The sequence below is a fragment of the Lathamus discolor genome, chromosome Z (genome assembly GCF_037157495.1).
Source record: "Lathamus discolor isolate bLatDis1 chromosome Z, bLatDis1.hap1, whole genome shotgun sequence".
Classification (NCBI taxonomy): domain Eukaryota; kingdom Metazoa; phylum Chordata; class Aves; order Psittaciformes; family Psittacidae; genus Lathamus; species Lathamus discolor.
In genome coordinates, this window is record NC_088909.1 from 69,322,124 (window position 1) to 69,340,868 (window position 18,745).

The 18,745-nt window shown below is 39.8% G+C and overlaps 1 protein-coding gene across 1 annotated transcript in view; it reads left to right on the forward strand.

The window, feature by feature from the left end:
- RASEF (RAS and EF-hand domain containing) overlaps positions 1-18,745 on the forward strand; it is a 34,936-nt gene that overhangs the window by 3,311 nt on the left and 12,880 nt on the right. The window contains exons 2-6 of the mRNA XM_065662370.1: positions 13,016-13,162; positions 13,940-14,030; positions 16,308-16,403; positions 17,368-17,445; positions 18,072-18,187. Of these exons, the coding sequence (XP_065518442.1) occupies positions 13,016-13,162; positions 13,940-14,030; positions 16,308-16,403; positions 17,368-17,445; positions 18,072-18,187 (528 nt within the window). The remainder of the gene's footprint in view (positions 1-13,015; positions 13,163-13,939; positions 14,031-16,307; positions 16,404-17,367; positions 17,446-18,071; positions 18,188-18,745) is intronic.

Consider the following 18,745-nt stretch of genomic DNA (forward strand, 5'->3'; position numbering starts at 1 on the left):
TCTGTAGTTTGGTATATCAGTTGTACAGTTCTGTTAGCTTATACTTTAAAACATCCAAGTTTGTCCTGGAGCTGTGGTTGTATCAGTTACAGTTAAATGGGAAGTGTAACATCAAAGAGAACCTTCTCAGTGTTGCTCCTTCCCTTCCTATCTGAACAGATATTTTGGGTCTAAGTTCAGTTAAATTTCTTGGTAAAGTGGCTCACTATGAGTCAAAGTATTGTTTGTCTTACTCTTTACATATGTTTAGTGGGCAGTTGTGTTTGTAGCACAAAAAAGTGGAAAGTCTAAAGTCTTACAGGCTGATGACTCAATAAAATGTGTGAGGTCAGATTTTAGTAAATATATATCAGGTATAATGAGTAATTAAACACAAAAGGTTGCAGTGCCTTTGGTTTTTATGTAGTGAATTGCCACATGGAGCATACCTTTGTGAGCCATAGGAGATTTGTTTTATTGAGAGTTTGGCATGTTAATTAGTTTGTCCTCTCGTGAGTATTTGCAATGGTACCGAAGTAGACAAAAAAGGGTAAGAAACCTATTTGATGCATCAGGCAGTGAGTGGTCAAGTGTACTGTGTGCACTGTGAGGGTTTAGCTCTTCACTGTATTACTGGGTGCTTGCATTCTTTTTTAATCTGTGGCCAACCTCACTGGCTTGATATTGAAAAGATTGAAAGGTTCCCTCCGTGCTGCTAAAGGAATGTGTTCTATATGTGTTCTAACTATAGGCATGTATTCCTTTAAGCATGTGTGAAAGTCTCCTGCTACAATGCTTTTCCATTCCTTGGTCTGAGCAAAGAGTAATCCAGCATCCACTGGCACTTCAAGAGAAAACCTGCGCTTATGAATGCTACAACAGTTATTTGTGTAAATACAGGCCTGTAAATTACAGGCAAAAATCTTTCCAGAAAATAGATTTTAAATTTTAATGCCAAAGACCTTAAATCAGAAAAAGCAAAGACTTGGGACTGTGTGTCCTGTGTGCATTTTTTCTCTGTACTCAAGGCTGCTCCTTGAATTGTGTGTCAGTTCTGTGCCCCTCACTACAAGAGAGACATTGAGGTGCTGGAATGGGGCCAGAGGAGGACAAGGAAGATGGTGAAGGGTCTGGAGCACAAGTGTGATGAGGAGCAGCTGAGGGAACTGGGGTTGTTTAGCCCGGAGAAGAGAAGGCTCAGGGGCCACCATATAACTCCCTACAACTACCTGAAAGGAGGTTCTAGTGAGGTGGAGGTCGGTCTCTTCTCCCAAGTAACAAGCAATAGAACAAGAGGTAACGGCCTCGAGCTGTGCCAGGGGAGGTTTAGATTGGCTATTAGGAAAAATTTCACAGAGAGGGTGGTTAGACACTGGAGCACGCTGTACAGGGCAGTGGTGGTCTTGCTGTCCCTGGGTGTTCACAAACTGTGTAGATGAGGCCCTCAGTGATATGGTTTAGTGGTGGGTTTGGCAGTCCTGGGGTAATGATTGGACTTGATGATCTTAAAGGTCTTTTCCAACCTAGTTGATTCTATGATTCTTGTGTATTATGGGATCATTCTGGGATAAGCTGAATCCCTTTAAGCCCTGTCAGGTGAATTTTCTGTGATATTTGGCAAATTGGAGAGTCTGGAAAATTAACTAAATTAATATCACAGAATCACAGAATCCCAAGGGTTGGAAGGGACCTCAAAAGATCATCTAGTCCAACCCCCCTGCAAGAGCAGGGTAACCTACAGTACATCACACAGGAACTTGTCCAGGCGGGCCTTGAATATCTCCAATGTAGGAGACTCCACAACCCCCCTGGGCAACCTGTTCCAGTGCTCTGTCACTCTTACAGTAAAGAAGTTCTTCCTGATGTTAACGTGGAACTTCCTATGCTCCAGTTTACACCCATTGCCCCTTGTCCTATCACTGGATATCACTGAAAAAAGCCTAGCTCCATCATCCTGACACCTACCCTTTACATATTTGTAAACACTGATGAGGTCACCTCTCAGTCTCCTCTCCTCCAAGCTAAAGAGACCCAGCTCCCTCAGCCTCTCCTCATAAGGGAGATGTTCCACTCCCTTAATCATCTTTGTGGCTCTGCGCTGGACTCCTTCAAGCAATTCCCTGTCCTTCTTGAATAGAGGGGCCCAGAACTGGATGCAATATTCCAGATGCGGCCTCACCAAGGCTGAGTAGAGGGGGTGGAGAACCTCTCTTGACCTACTAACCACACCCTTTCTAATGCACCCTAAGATGCCATTTGCCTTCTTGGCTGCAAGAGCACATTGCTGGCTCATGGTCATCCTCCTATCCACCAGGACCCCCAGGTCCCTTTCCGCTTTGCTACTTTCCAGCAGGTCAACCCCCAACCTGTACTGGTACATGGGGTTGTTCTTCCCCAGATGCAAGACTCTACACTTGCCCTTGTTAAATTTCATCAAGTTTCTCCCCGCCCAACTCTCCAGCCTGTCCAGGTCTCGCTGAATGGCAGCACAGTCCTCTGGTGTGTCAGCCACTCCTCCCAGTTTTGTGTCATCAGCAAACTTGCTGAGGGTACACTCAGTTCCCTCATCCAGGTCATTGATGAAAATATTAAACAGCACTGGTTCCAGCACCGACCCCTGAGGAACTCCACTAGTCACAGACCTCCAGCTAGATTCTGTGCCATTGACCACAACTCTCTGCCTTCTTCCTTTCAACCAGTTCTTGATCCACCTCACTACTTGATCGTCAAGCCCACACTTCCTTAGCTTATCTATGAGGATGCTGTGAGAGACAGTATCAAATGCCTTACTGAAATCAAGAAAAACTACATCTACCGCTCTACCATCATCCCTCCACCTAGTCACTTCCTCATAGAAGGCTATAAGGTTGGTCAAACATGACTTCCCCCTCATAAAACCATGTTGGTTGTTCTTAATGACCCCCTCATCCTTGATATGCCTAGAGATGGAGTCAAGAATAAGTTGTTCCATCACCTTTCCAGGGATGGAGGTAAGGCTGACCAGTCTATAATTACCCGGGTCCTCCTTCTTGCCCTTCTTATAGACTGGGGTGGCATTTGCCATCCGCCAATCCTCAGGCACCTCTCCCGTTTCCCACGACTTACCAAAGATGATGGAGAGTGGCCTAGCAATGACCTCCGCCAGCTCCCTCAGCACCCGTGGGTGCATTCCATCCGGACCCATCGATTTACAGATGTCCAGATTGCATAGCTGATCCCTAACCCAATCCTCATCTACCAAAGCAAACTCCTCCTTTGTCCTGATTCCTTCTGGGGCTATAGAAATCCGGGGCCCTCGGGAAGAGTCTGCAGGAGTAAAGACAGAGGCAAAGAAGGCGTTCAGCACCTCTGCCTTCTTTATATCCTCTGTCTCCAGGGCACCCACTTTGTTCAGCAGTGGGCCTATATTGCCTCTTGTGTTAGTTTTATTTGCTATGTATTTGAAGAAGCCCTTTCTATTGTCTTTAACCCGACTAGCAAGATTGAGTTCCAAGGAGGCCTTAGCTGTCCTAATTGCCTCCCTACATCCTCTAACAACTGTCCTATATTCCTCCCAAGCGGCCAGCCCCTCCTTACATAATCCATAGATTCTCCTTTTCCACTTGAGTTTGCCCAGCAGCTCCTTGTTTAACCACGCCAGTCTCCTAGATCCCTTACTTGATTTCCTACTCATTGGGACGCTCTGATCCTGAGCTTGGAAGAAGCGGTCCTTGAATGCTAACCAACTATCTTGAGCCCCTTTATCGCCTAGTACACTTTCCCATGAGACTTCCCTTAGCAGTTGACTGAAGAGGCCAAAGTTGGCCCTTCGGAAATCCAGAACTGTGGCTTTGCTAGGTATTCTGTTCCTCCCACACAGGATCCTAAACTCCACCATCTCATGGTCACTGCAGCCAAGGCTGCCATTGACCATCACCACTTTGACCAAACCCTCCTTGTTGGCGAGTACTAAATCTAGCAGCGCTGCTCTCCTAGTTGGTATGTCCACCATTTGCATTAAGAAGTTATCATCAATGCACTTCAGGAACCTCCTAGACTGTGAATGATTGGCTGTGTGAGTCTTCCAGCAAATATTGGGGTAGTTAAAATCCCCCACAACGACTAAGGCATGTAGTCACGAGGCTACTTCCAGTTGCCTGTAGAAAGCCTCATCAACTCCTTCTTCCTGATCAGGAGGTCTATAATAGACCCCCACAACTGTATCACCCGTGCCAGTCTGTCCCTTAATTCGTACCCTCAGACATTCCACTTGCTCCTCATCCGACCCCAGACAGAACTCAATGCATTCTAGTTGCTCTCTCACATAAAGAGCAATATGAGCATGAATGGGTGAATGAATCTGGAGAAGAAAGTTTGTACCACTATTCCAAGTTAGATTCTTCTGCTTCTGAAAGCCCGCATATTTTGTTGGTTTACTTTTCAATTTTGGGGCCTGTTTTACTTGTGTGCCTTGTAATTTGGGCCAAGCTGACTATTCATTGGACTCTGATTTCAGTGATGCCAGACTGTGAGATTTTATGCACCATACAATTCCAAAGTGTCCTAATGTGATTATGATAACAGTTTGCCCCCAGTCATGTCATCTGGAGCTGTATAGAAAATGTGGACCTGGAGGACATGATAAGAGTGCTTTTTTTATCATGTGCTACTGTAACTGTGCAAGCAGGCAATGCTCATTGCAAGTACTGCTGTGCAACAACAAGGAGAGGGGCTCTGCTGCATAAAAAGCTGTGCAAAACCTGTTGCGCTTTTGCCGTCATGGGCTAGGATGGATTTTTGCCAAAGTCAACAGAGAGCACGGCATTAACTCTTATCAGCAATTTGTGTTTACTTCCAAGAGATGATGAGCCATGATATGCACACTAGAGAGATTTCCTTGGAAGTAAAAGTGTGTTCCCTTGAGAGTTGGATAAAGGCAAATCCTGAGGAAAACCAGATGCTGTGTCCCCCTTTGTCACAGTGCTGGAGACGGGATCTCTAAGAGTGATGTCTTATAATACATCTCATGACAGGGGGTTTGACAAATCTGCTCTGTTGGAAGTGTGAGGGATGCCCTGTGTGTGTGCTAGAAGACTTTCTGAGCTAACTTAGGTTTTACTGCTCTTCTGTTCTTTGCTTTAATCAGAACAGCATCTGTGCCAAATAACTTTAGCACTGTAGCATTTGTTTTCTGGTATTTTCCTGTCATATGATTGTTTGTCACAACCATATCCTTTGGAGCATTCTCCTTTTCCACAGACTTCATTTTTCCTCCTTGTCCCACAGTTTTTTTCATTCCTGCTCCACTGGCTGCAAATCACTCCTCTGCCTTTAGGAAGGGAACAGTATTTGTTCCTTGAAAACACTAAAAATCCCCTCCCTGGGAATGAGCCTTTGGGCAGGCTCTCCCATCTTGGTGTTGCAGATCTGTTAGTCTTTTTTTAATGCAGCCTGTTTCTGAAGGAGCTGATACAAAAAAAAAGACGGCATTAAAAAGCCCCATAGTGCTTCGGGTTGAGAAATACCTTGAATTTTACACTCTGTTAACATTTCATTTATTTATTTTTTTCTTGTGGCACTTAATCTAGGAGAAGGTGTTACATACTTAGCCATGGCAAAAATATATCCTTCCAATTTGAAATGGTTTTGGTTGATCTTTTATGGTGGAATGTCCAGTGTGTCTGCTTTTAAGAAAAAGGTATTTCTCCATCTCTTGGTAGCACCCATAGGTTATTGGTCTCAAGTGTAAGGACAATCATCAGATGTGTAATGGTTGATCTTTCTTTTGTTCCAACCACCTATCTCAGATCACTGTATGTTTCATCCCTTCATGCTCATACCAGAACAGAGTTGCTGCAAATGATAAGGGTAATTTTACAAGCTGACCTTCTCAGTGGGAAGAGACTATTAGAATTTAGGAACGGGAGCACTTAATCAGCATGAAATAAAGTTTTAGCTGTAGTGATGATTATCTTCTCTTTTACATGCACCTACAAAAATAGAAACTACATTTTCCTAGTGCTTGAAAGATGTCTGGGTCAAGAAAACAAAGAGAAAATGTTTGGGGACCTTAAGTCTGCAGGTATGAATATGGATAAGAAAGAAGACAGAGGTCAGTAACTGGCAAGGGATGATGTTGAGAATGATATAGATGTACACAGAAGGGTCTGCAGTAACAGGCCTTCTGGGGAATGCTGTGGTCTAGTCTTCTTACCTTTCAATACAGCCTTTGCCAGCTAAGCCTGACAGCCCACAGGCAGCTCCCACCTGAAATAGCTCTTGCCTTATTTTGCTGCTTTGTGCTCCTCACAGTGCTGTGCACAAAGAGGCCCTGAAATTGTGCTGGTCAACTCATCAGTCTCCAGCTTTCTAAAGCAGACCCAGGACAACATATGCAAATAGCAGTAAAAGAAACACTGAACCCTTACCCATGTGAGTAAGGGAGGGTGGTATCATAACATCATTGGCATGCCTTTGATTCTTTCCAGTTTTCTGCTAGCTTATTGTACTTTGTACGTCTTTGGTGGAAAACTATGCTGAAAATACTGCCCTTGAGGTCAGACCAAGAGGTCCATGTAACATAGCATACTTGCTCTGGCAAGTGCATAGGGAAGACATATAAGATACTGAGCAACTGTGGAGTCACTCTTCTTTGATAAATTCCATCAACTCCCTCTGAGCTGCATTCATAGAATCATGGAATAGTTAGGGTTGGAAAGGACCTTAAGATTATCAAGTTCCAACAACCCTGTCTTGGGAAGGGACGCATCACACTAAACCATCTCACCCAAGGCTCTGTCCAGCCTGGCCTTGACCACTGCCAGGGATGGAGCATTCCCAGCTTCCTTGGGCAACCCATTCCAGGGCCTCACCACCCTTACGGTAAAGAACTTCCTCCTTATACCCAATCTAAGCTTTCCCTGTTTAAGTTTAAACCTGTTACCCCTTAGTCTGTCACTACAGTCCCCTGCCAGCATCCTTGTAACCCCCCCTCAGATACTGGAAGGTTGCTATGAGGTCTCCATGCAGCCTTCTCTTCTCCAGGCTAAACAGCCCCAACTTTCTCAGCCTGTCCTCATATGGGAGGTGCTGCAGTCCTCTGATCATCCTCATGGCCCTCCTCTGGGCTTGTTCCAGCAGTTCCATGTCCTTTTTATGTCAAGGACATCAGAACTGCACACAATACTCCAGGTGAGGTCTCACGAGAGCAGAGTAGAGGGGCAGGATCACCTCCTTCGACCTGCTGGTCACGCTCCTTTTGATGCAGCCCAGGACATGGTTGGCTTTCTGGGCTGCTAGTGCATGCTGAAGCTGGCTTATGTTCGTTTTCTCATCAACCAGCACTCAACAATCCTTCTCCTTAGTGCTGCTCTGAATCTCTTCTCTGCCCAAGCTGTAGCTGTGCCTGGGATTGCTTCGACCCAGGTGTAGGACCTTGCACTTGGCTTTATTGAACTTCATAAGGTTGGCATCAGCCCACCTCACAAGCGTGTCAATGTCCCTCTGGATGCCATTCCTTCCCTCCAGCGTATCAACTGAACCACACAGCTTGGTGTCTTCCGCAAACTTGCTGAGGGCGCACTCAATCCCACTGTCCATGTCACCGACAAAGATGTTGAACAAGACCGGTCCCAACACCGATCCCTGAGGGACACCATTCGTTACTGGTCTCCAGCTGGACATTGAGCCATTGACCACAACCCTTTGCATGCCACCATCCAGCCAGTTCTTTATCCACTGAGTGGTCCACCTATCAAATTGATGTCTGTCGAGTTTAGAGACAAGGATGTCATGTGGGATAGTGTTGAGTGCTTTGAACAAGTCCAGGTAGATGATGTCAACTGCTCTACCCCTGTCCATCAGTTCTGTAGCCCTATCATAGAAGGCCACCAAATTGGTCAGGCAGGATTTCCCCTTAGTGTGGCCATGCTGGCTGTCACCAAGCACCTTGTTGTTTTTCCAGGAGAATGTGCTCCAAGATTTTGCCAGGCACAGAGGTGAGACTGTCTGGTCTTTAGTTCCCCGGGTCTTCCATTTTCCCCTTCTTGAAGACGGGGGTCATATTTCCCTTTTTCCAGTCGCCAGGAACTTCACCTGACTGCCATGATTTTTCAGACAGTGGCTTAGCTCCTTCAGGATCCGTGAATGGATTTCGTCAGGTCCCATGGACTTGTGCACGTTCAGGTTCTTAAGATGATCTCGAACCAGATCCTCTCCCACAGTGGGCCCAAGGTCTTCATTCTCACAGTCCCCGCGTCTGCCTTCCAAGACTTGGGTTGTGTGGTCAGAGCCTTTGCCAGTGAAGACCGAGGCAAAGAAGTCATTCAGAACCTCAGCCTTCTCCAAATCCAGGGTAGCCAGAGTGTGGATCATTAGGCAAATGGTCACTGTACATTCAGCAAACCAAGATAATACATGAATTGATAGGAATTAGCATAGCTCTGTGGGTTAAATGAAATTATGCCACTTAATATAATCTAAGTATTTGATATCTGTGATTTACAGGGTTGTTTTTATTATTTTTTTTTCTTTCTTCTGCTCTTTCTGTATTCTACCATGGTATTTAAAATCTATCGTAATACAAATTTCATTATCATCAGGGCAGTTTTACTTTCTTTCTGTAATACTCTCAGAAGTCTGAAGCCATGTGAGTACTGTAACTTAGCGTGAGTTAACTCATGTCAAGTTATGCAAATAATGGCTAATTACACTCACCAATAGGTAACTTTAGAGAAAGCTTACATTATAAAACCTTTGCAATGAGGTAAGGTAAAGCCAGAGCAGCTCTTGACCAGAATACTTTACTTTTTTGTATTAGTGTTTTGTGCCTCTACTTTGTAGAGGCAGCAGAAAAGCGTGCATGGTAGGTGGTGTACGCATGGTGCCAGACAGTCCAATGGGACAGTTTCTTTCATGCCATATCAAAAAATGCTCTTTGTATTGATATTCCTGAATACTAATGCACAGTATTAGTATTGGCGTGCAACTTAAAGGGATGCAGCTAAATCCACTTAAGTGATTTCAAGATTTCAAGAAAGACCATTTTTAAAGGGCAAACCTGAGCATTTCTGAGGGAGTTTTGCTGAAACGGAAGTAAGAGTATTCTAGTTGCCTTTTTGTCCAGAAGAATGATAGACTATTCAGAGTTCAGGAGTCAGCTTGGTGGGATCTGTTTGTGAAATCTTCCATCATAAATAATTTTGAGTAACTAATGAATTTGCAGAAAGAAATACCATTTATTCAAGGGGAACTAGAAACAAACAAACAAGTTGGGCAATATTGATTCCAACTAATCTATCCTGGTGTCACCAAAGCATGTGAAAACAGAGTGATTGAAAATATGGGAAGAGGCAATTCCTCTCTTATCATCAAATACCTATTGCATGTTGAAGTGGGGGGGGGGTATATTGCTTCATCCTTCTCAAATCTTGTATGTCTGTAAAGTACTATCACAGTGAGCTTGCTGCTAATTCATCACATATACTTGGAGTGATTAGATCAATAGCAGTCTTCCCAATTGATGAAAATTTATTACTTCTTGCTGAAGGCATAAGGGATTAAGCAGAGTCTCATCAATTTTGTTGCATGACTCTAATTCCTCCTCTGCAGTAGTTATTGAGCCATGCTTTTAATAAAGACTTCCCATAAAGTTGCCATACAAGCACTTATGTCAGTGTCACTGAGAATTTTAGTGGCCAGTTTTAATCTAAAAGAGCCTTCCAGCTCTTTCCAGGATCCTGCATAGTTGTGGTTGTATGGGTATTGTTTTGCTTCTTACACCTAAGTACTGCCTCATAAAACTGGGTCACTGACATATTTTGAATCCATCTGGATGGTAGCTGATCACTGGGCTAAGGAGGAATAATAAATACAAAGAGATTTTTATATCACAGAGGGACAGTAAATTCTCACAATAATGACTGTGCTTCTGCATTGTAAAGCAGATTTGCTGTATGGTAGAGTCTTGGCAGCAGGGACGTACTGATTTCTATCTTCAGTTCTTGTATGTGTATTTGCATACACTTTGAAAAGAAGCTGCAAGAGGGAGTGGCCATGGCATTCTTGTAAAGCGAATGAAAGTTGGTGCAACTTTCCACTACAGATATACAAAATATTCCACTACAAATGTCTTCTGCTTCTGGTACAAAATACAGTAAGAAAAGGCCAGACCGTTTGTTTCTCTGTTCCCATCAGCATAAGACACTGTACCTTCAATTTTTGCTACTCCATTAATACCCTGTATGTTAGGAGGCCTCTGGTATTACCATTATGCATGTGCTATTTTTGAACATAGGATTTGTAGTACAGTTTGAGGTACAATGTAGTTTTATGCATATAGCTTTATTTGATTTAAAGGCACCAGCTGATTAATCCTGTACAAGATGGGGTGAGAAATAGGGAGTATCAAAATGACCCTGTAATCTTCTGAAAAAAGTGATGTAGGTCCCTAAGGATGCAACCCTATTTCAGTGACCTGAGGTTTGAAAGAGAATCAGGAAAACATTTGGTCTAGTAATGTGTATTTTCTGTTATCATCAAGAAACAAGTAATTTTCCTACTGTTTGCTTGCTTTCTAGGAAACAAGGTTATTAGCAAGGTTAGGAAACAAGGATCTCATGGGTGAAATTTAAAGGAAATTTAAAAGAAAAAAGAAAATTTCAGAACACAGATTTAATGTTTGTATTTTGTATTTCTAAAAATCGTACGTGTTGACCTAGATTGTACTTAATTTATCTGCCTCGGAAAATGCATAAACTATCCATCTCATTGTGGCTAGTGCCGTTTCTATTTTACATGTGACTCATTTAAAGAATGCTGTGTATTTTCGTAGTGTTTGAAGAAGTGATGTTCCTGAGCAGCTAATTCTAGATATGTATATATCTGCTTCCGTCTAAAATTATTAGTTTATTGGCTGTTTTGGTGAGCAATATGCAGGTCTGAAGGACAGCTGCTGCAGTGCTAGGAATTTATGAAATACAGTATTCATTGCTAGCTGTCATTCCAAATATAAAAAAATAAATGGAATTTCAAATTAAGACACTACAGAAAGTATATGTTTTGTAATGTTTGAAGTACAGCCAGGTTCCAGTTTCAAGCCTACCCAACCTAATGGGAAGGCGATAGGAATTCTGTAAATGTTGATACCTTGAGACACTGAACACAGCTGCGTCTACTTGGAAATCCATTTCTAAATGTTACAGATCTGTTGCACACTTGAAATTTAATTGAGATCTGGTGAACCCAAGCCTCTGACTTATTTTGTGATATGCATTATCATCAGAACTGTTCCAAACCACTCTTTTGCAGTAAACCTTTTAGTGCAGAAATACACTTGTCTGTATGTTGTAATAGCATTGAGTGAAAGTAGGGAAGATTTTAAGTTTACAAATTTTTTTTTTCCTAGTTTTAATATTTCTGATGGTGCTGATAATGTCAGTGTTGTTTTAGTGCAAAGGTGTTGCTAAAGAAAATGTCCTTAACTGTGTTTCTAAATAAGAATTATTAATTTAGTAAATCTAAATTTGGAGAGTTCTTTATTGGTATATTATCTATACATAGCTTGTAGAATCTGATGTTCAGATAAATCTGGGCATTGTTTTGACTGTTTTTGAACTTTGACATAACTCTGTCTAAAATATATTTTGAAAAAGAAATTGTGTGCATACGTTAGAAGTTATTTGGAGCACTACACTGAGTTTAACTTATGGAAATACTGAATCCGGCTAAATCATTAGGCTCTATAAAGGAAACCCTTTGCAAGATAGAAACGTGTGTACCCAGAAATGCCCCTGGCATCAGTGAATCTGTATTTCTTTGTGCTGGTGCTATGTTTCTGTATATTGAAATGAGCATCAGCATTTCAGCCGGAAACAGATTTTATGGTGGGTGTCCTGAAATACTTCAGTTGTTTAAAATGGAAGTCTGAGCCATAGTAGCAATTATGGTACTTTTATAATACAAAAAGTTAAATCTTCAGTGGGGAAATCACATTGGTCATAGAAGAAGCAGACTGCTGCACTGTTGATACTCTATGGAATTGTCTATGGAATTGCATTATGTGGGGGAAAAATGTAGAGAATATACACTGTTGATAAAATGTGCATGATGAAGGTATTAAATGGCACTAGCTCCATAAAAGATAGGGAAACAAAAACTGTCTAACAAGGAGGATCATTAATTCAGAGTCTAGGCTTTCCTTTAACAACAAAAAGAGGTCATGTGTTCATAATATATTGGATACTGTGTTAGAGTAGAACTTGAAAAACATTATTTTTTGTTTTCATTCTGCCACTGATATGCTGCTACTGGCATGCTTCCTCCATGTTTCTAGACCTGATCTTCCCTTTTCCTTTTAAGTTCTTGAATACCTATTCAGGTTCCAGTGTATTTGCATGGCAATTGGCTTCAGTTTTCCTTGGAAAACTTTCCTTTGTCTGCTATATTGCCATATGAGGAGTGCAGTTGGCTGGACCAGAGCAGTTTGTTTTAAATCAAAGAGCTGTGTACTCATTTCCCCTGCAGCTGCCGCACCCCTTCCATGCAGTAATAGAAGAAATGTAAATATTAGAAGTCAAACAGCTGAGGGAACATCAAACTTTTTTTCCTTGAAGGAGATATGGTCACCTCCCTCTCCCCTCTTTAAAACATCCATTTTAGCATGGGTAGTTGGTGTTCATATCCATTTTAATTTCTTGAGCAGACTCCTAGAGCCATAAAATTCTTCATGGATTATGATTAACATTAGATCCCGCAACAAATTTGATATACAACATGGCTTATTCCAGTGGCACACTCTTCAATATACCATGAATACAAGTACAAAAAAAAAAAACTTAAAAGGCTTTTTTCTACAGTAACTATATTAAAGCAGAGAAGCAGGAAGGGGAAACATAATTTAGAAGAACTCAGAGATGCTGATGAATGTTCAAAGTCCATATCTAACTTGCTAAATTTCAGAAATATGCAAAAAGGGGAATATCTTAATTTTTAATACAGTTTTCAAACTTGTCATAGAACGTTGTTCCCAGTGAGTTAAAATGGTATCTCTCTTTTTCAGACAAGAGCAGGTCAGTGTTCTGTATCAGAACATACACATAGTGGAACCAAGATTAATACAGCCGTACGAACATGTCATTAAGAACTTCATCCGAGAGATCAAACTTCAAAGCACAGAGATGGAAACTTTGGCCATCGCAGTAAAAAGGTATATCAAGTTATGTTTCTAGGTCAGTTATGCAGTTACTTTTTTCTCTGTCACACTTGTTTTTTGGTTAAACTACCGGGAATTAATGCCAAATATGTCATATGGAGTATTTCCATAAACTGAGTTCAAAGGTTAGCTTATGTGCACACATGTGCATAAGCCCATATAGCAGCTTGCAAATGTTCATAATTTAGATAAGTTCTGGACCAAAGTTCTACTGGCTCTTTTTTTTACGTTTAATGGCTTAAAATATTTTGACTCCTCTTCCTTGGCTGTAACTTTGAGTTTTAGCATACCATAACCATTATACTTTCATTTTAGAAAACATATTTTTGCTTCTTCAGCTTCAAAGGGAGTATTTACCTGTTGTAGATACTCACCATTTGCAGTCTCACATCACTACTGTCAAAACTGAACAGGACAATCTTGTATGTATGGGTGATGCAAGATGCTGCAGTTATCCTTTTGAAGTCTCTTCAGTGAATAACTGGAGGGGCCTTTTATCTCTGTAGCTTAATTTTCAAAATGCAGATGTGATGTATTTCATACTAATCATCAGCTGTCAGCTGTTATTTAGAATCTGATTTGCCTGTATCTTCAAATTAATTTGTGATTTTTGGTTCCCAACCATACCAGTTTCAAGGTCTAGGTAACCTTAATCTCTTTCCATGTCTATCTGTAATTTTTTTTCAGCTGAGGTAGGCAGATGTGTTTCACACAGTGTTTCTGTCAAGCCAGAGGGCAATTGCTAAGAGAGTGTTTACTTTTAAATTTTAGAGCTCAGGATAAAGCGGCAGTTCAGCTCAGTGAGCTGGAGGAAGAGATGGAACAACGGATACAGGCTACAGAGCATAAAGTCAAAAAGGAAGTGAGTATTTTATATTTACGGAATTTCATAATAATTTCATAAACTCCCAGTGGTATTAAGCAGGATTGATTTTTTTATGTGTGTTTTGATCCTGATGGGCTGACTCAAAGCTGCCAAAGGCTGGGCCTGGACGAAAAGAAGCTATCCAAGAGATCGAACACGTTTTCTCTTAATGCTTTCCCAAAGAGGAATGGCTGCTCAGATGTAATAAACCAAGAAAAAAAGTCTTTTTCTTTTGTGAGAATATGGTGACCTAGAGATACTTATTTCTGAAACCATTACTAGAAACAGATTGTAGATAATATGCATAAGAATAGCAGTTTGTGAAATTGTGGAGGTAAGAAATGCATTAATTAAAACATATACTGAGGGCATAATTATTGCTTTGTAGGACAGACAATATACTGAATGTCTATATACTTGGTCTGGGTTCTTTCACATTTGCAGAATCGGATGCAAAAGTCTGCTAACTTGTTGATTTTAAACAGTTCACAGTATTTGATCTGTGAAGGTAAACGCTATTCTGAAAGATTTGAAGAAAATGGAATATTTTTCTAGATAAGAGAAAACCTACTAAACCATGAAAGTAACTTTTTTCCTTGAAACAAAATACACTGTTAAATTTATCACCCTGGAAAAAAAAGCATATCATAATATATTTAACTAAGGATAATGCACTCTCAGTAGAGATAAACTTTCCATTTCCAGAGACTAAGCATTTATGTTCAGAAAATACATTTGCTCTGGAAAATTTTTGTTCTGCAGAAGTGGTAAATCACTGAGAAAAGCCCTGAAGACTCTTTCATTGCTGTAAAAAGATGACTGGGACGTGTGAGTATTCACTCACTCTGAGAACATCCACAGTTATGTATTATCATCATATAAAAAACCCATCTGCTGTGTATTATCCACATCTAGCGTGTGTTTCTCATGCTGAAAAGTCCTCAAACTGTCATTGAGTTGCATGGATTGCTATTTTACTGTTCACACCTAGCTATACATATGAAAGATGGGCTGTAACTTTTTTCTTACAGTTCTCTTTTCATTTTCACTCCTTATTGTTCCCTTTAGCTCCTAGCTCCACATACTCCACCTACTAAAACGCCCTGAGAGTAAATGTAAGGTATTTACTTTGTGGGATTGTACTAAACCATTAATCTTAATGCCTGTACTCAAAGGAATTATTTGTCAGAATGATCTCACTCCTGCCACGCCACAGTGACACTTGCCTTTGCATGACAGTATTTGCAGATTGAGGCTATCCTGTATTTTGTTTCTTCAAGGGAATTAAATAGTTACCAAACACTACTTAGGAGTCCTGTATAGGTGCCAACAGTAAGAGAATCCAATTTAATCTGATTACTTTGATTAATGTTTTAACACACTATTACAATTTAACACACAGATGTCAGCATCACCTACAGGAAAGGACTGAATTTTGAATTAAGTCCATGGCTATTTTTTCCATATAAAAACTCAGCCTGTCTCATTGTCAGTGTTATCGCTGTTGCATTCTGGTTTCTTGTGTTGTGAAACTGTGCACTGAAGTCCCTAGGGAATGACTGCAGTGAGTTAAACACATAGTCATCTATAGCACGCAAAACATAGCATTTTTCTCATTATGCTTGATGTAACTTCCTTTCAAAATCTTTGTGTTGATTAAAATGAAACTCAGAATATTGTTCTTGGTTTGATATTCAGACCAAGTACTATATAAAACTAAAGATACTGTCATCAGCAGACTTTTTACTGAAGATAAGCTTGTAACTTTCCAGCACTTCTAAGTGAAAAAATGTAAAAGAAAGCCAGAAATAAGTAACTCATGGTGGCCCAGTAATGCTAGCACAATTCATGCAGAGCCGCAGAAGACTGGTTTGAAAAACAGGTGTGTATGTTTACATCTCTATATGCAGTGCACACCTAAATTCATGTGCAATAAAATATGAGCATTTCTCTTTATTTTTTTTCCTTAAGGAACTGAGAAAACTAAGCACAGGAGACTATGACATAAGCAACAAACACTGAATTGGCCCATAACTTTACTTTCATCTTACCATTCTATTTCTATGAATATTTTAGAAGTGGACTGGAATTACAGAATCAGAATCTGTGTATTTTAAGGAAGGGGCAGGTTTACTCCATGGAAAGACAAGACCACACACATTAAGGGGAAGGTGTGTGGTTTCCAAACTGATGAATGCATAATTTTTTATTTTTTATTTTTTTTTTTACATTTTAAACATTTTTCAACTTTTAATAAGATTAAAAATATTGCAGGAGAAGCAAAAAGCTGAAGAAGCACTAAATGAGCTGAGGCGCCAGTATGATACTGAAGTTGGGGATCTTCAGGTGACAATAAAAAAACTTAAAATGGTAAGTTGAAGTTATGGCAAGAGTTTTTAAAGTGTGTTATGAGATATAGACCTTACAAAGTGCCTTCCCCAAGATGGATAATCATAACTGTAGCTTTTTAAATTGTAGGTTTTTAATTTGATGTGTATTAGTAAATGGCAGCTGTAAATAATCTTCTACGTTGTGTTGTCATTCTGTGCTGCTGCATTCATCCTGTGTAATTTATGGAAATATTTAGGAAAGGAACCAACCCCTGGCCAAATTCTGTGGCTGAATATTTTTCTAGGTTCATCAAGTTGTTAACACCGCAGTTACCTAGTCTTGTATTTGTAACATATTTGTAATATATTATAAATATTATTGTATAAATTTGTAATATATTAGAAATAGTCTAATATGTTGCCAACAAATATTTGTAATTTATAGATTTAGATGAAATTGGCAACTCAAATATAGTCATTTACAGTAATACAATGCCATAGAGCAGCTAGCTATTTCTCTCAAACTTGACTGTAGAAGTGAGTTTAAGTTCTTAATTTTAACTGAAATTACTAGTGTAACTGGTTATACTAGCCTGAACCTAGCTCCAACCTGATCTTTTAATTTCATACCTAAGCTTAAGGCAAACTGAAATCTTGGCTATGAATATTGGTTAGGGTTATTTTGTAATTTGGGTTTAATTTTGACATTATTTTTTTGCTATAAGTTTTACCAGTATTATATCATCCAATGAGGATATATTTTTGTTTCTTCATATGAATTGAATTTAAAAGAGCATTGATAGAAATGGAAATTTCTCACAAGAAACATGAATGCTTACTCATACTGCCTACTCATGTAGCTGAGAAAATCCTGGGTTTTAAAAACTTTTAATAGCTTTAAGAAGTTTTAGGGGTTATTTAATATGATTTATATTACTTTTAATGTACTTTGAATCAGAACAGTCAATAGCTTACATTAATTGTGCTTTTTTTTTTTCTTCTAGCTGGAGGAGCAGTCCCAGAATGTAAATCACAGGCAAGATGTGGTTGAATTGAAAAAAAGAATACATGATATGTTGCTGGTAAGAGACGATTATTGTTAATATTGAAATTTAATCTCCATTGTAGCCTCTGCAATAGAGTTTTTTTGGGGTTTTTTTGGGGTTTTTTTGTTTTGGTTTTTTTTTACATTTAGCACTGGTAAGCCACAAAATAAAATTCTAAAGTTGTTGGTAAGTGTATGAGGATCTTTAACTTGGAAAAAAACTTGTTCTGCATGAATGCATACACATTCTAGGTATGATATTTAGAAATGGCTTGAGATGATATAGTCCCATTTTTGTGTAACTGAAATGGAAAAATAAAAATTCAGTGATTCTTGCATGCTAACTTACTGACTTGATTTAGATTTCCATTTTCTTTCCCCCTTTATGCTCAGATTTTCTATTGTATCATAGAATCACAGAATAGTTAGGGTTGGAAAGGACCTTAAGATCATCTAGTTCCAACCCCGCCTTGTCATGGGCAGGGACACCTCACACTAAAACATGTCACCCAAAGCTCTGTCCAACCTGGCCTTGAACACCATCAGGGATGGAGCATTTCAGTTTAATTTTGATATGTTTTGTTTTACCATTATGTCAACATGCTTATGCAGGTGACTCTGACTGCTAATGTGTAATATCTTCTTTTTTTTTCTTTTTTTAAGGAAAATCAGAAACTTAAGACAGATCTCATAGAAGCACAGACAAATATAGCTTTTCTACAGAGTGAATTAGATAGCTTGAAAACCGAGTATGCTGATCAGACTTTGAACACTGAGAGGTAAGGTACTTCTACATGATAATATTTTCACCAGGGGAAAAATATCTGTTGTCTGATGTAGTAGTTATTATGTATGCAGTTGGTAACTGTTATTTCGTAAATTTACCATCAATGAGAGGACACATTCGACACCCTGCAAAGTATGTCATGACTGCTGTTTACTTTTCTTGTCAGGTTTCATACAGAGAAAGTTCTGTTTATGATGCAAACTCTCATAATCTTGCAAGGAAGCCCATTGATTTTACTGGGATTTCAGTTGTGATTCAAAGTTACCATCAGTTTTTTCCTCCATTATTTGCACTCAGATGAATATCTGTGTGAATATTAGGGAGAATAGTTTTGGAAGCCTCACGCATCAGTCTCAATCATTTTTTTTCTGAAGTGAATGGAAGCTGCTTCTAGGTACTAATTTAAAGGAGTGTAAATGACAGTTTCATTATGTGGCTATCTTCTGATAACAAAAAAGATATTTCAAGGGGAGAAGTGGCAGTTCTTACAGCTATTTGGTAGAGTTTTTATTTTTCATTCACAGTCTCTGTGGAGATATAATGGCAGAGA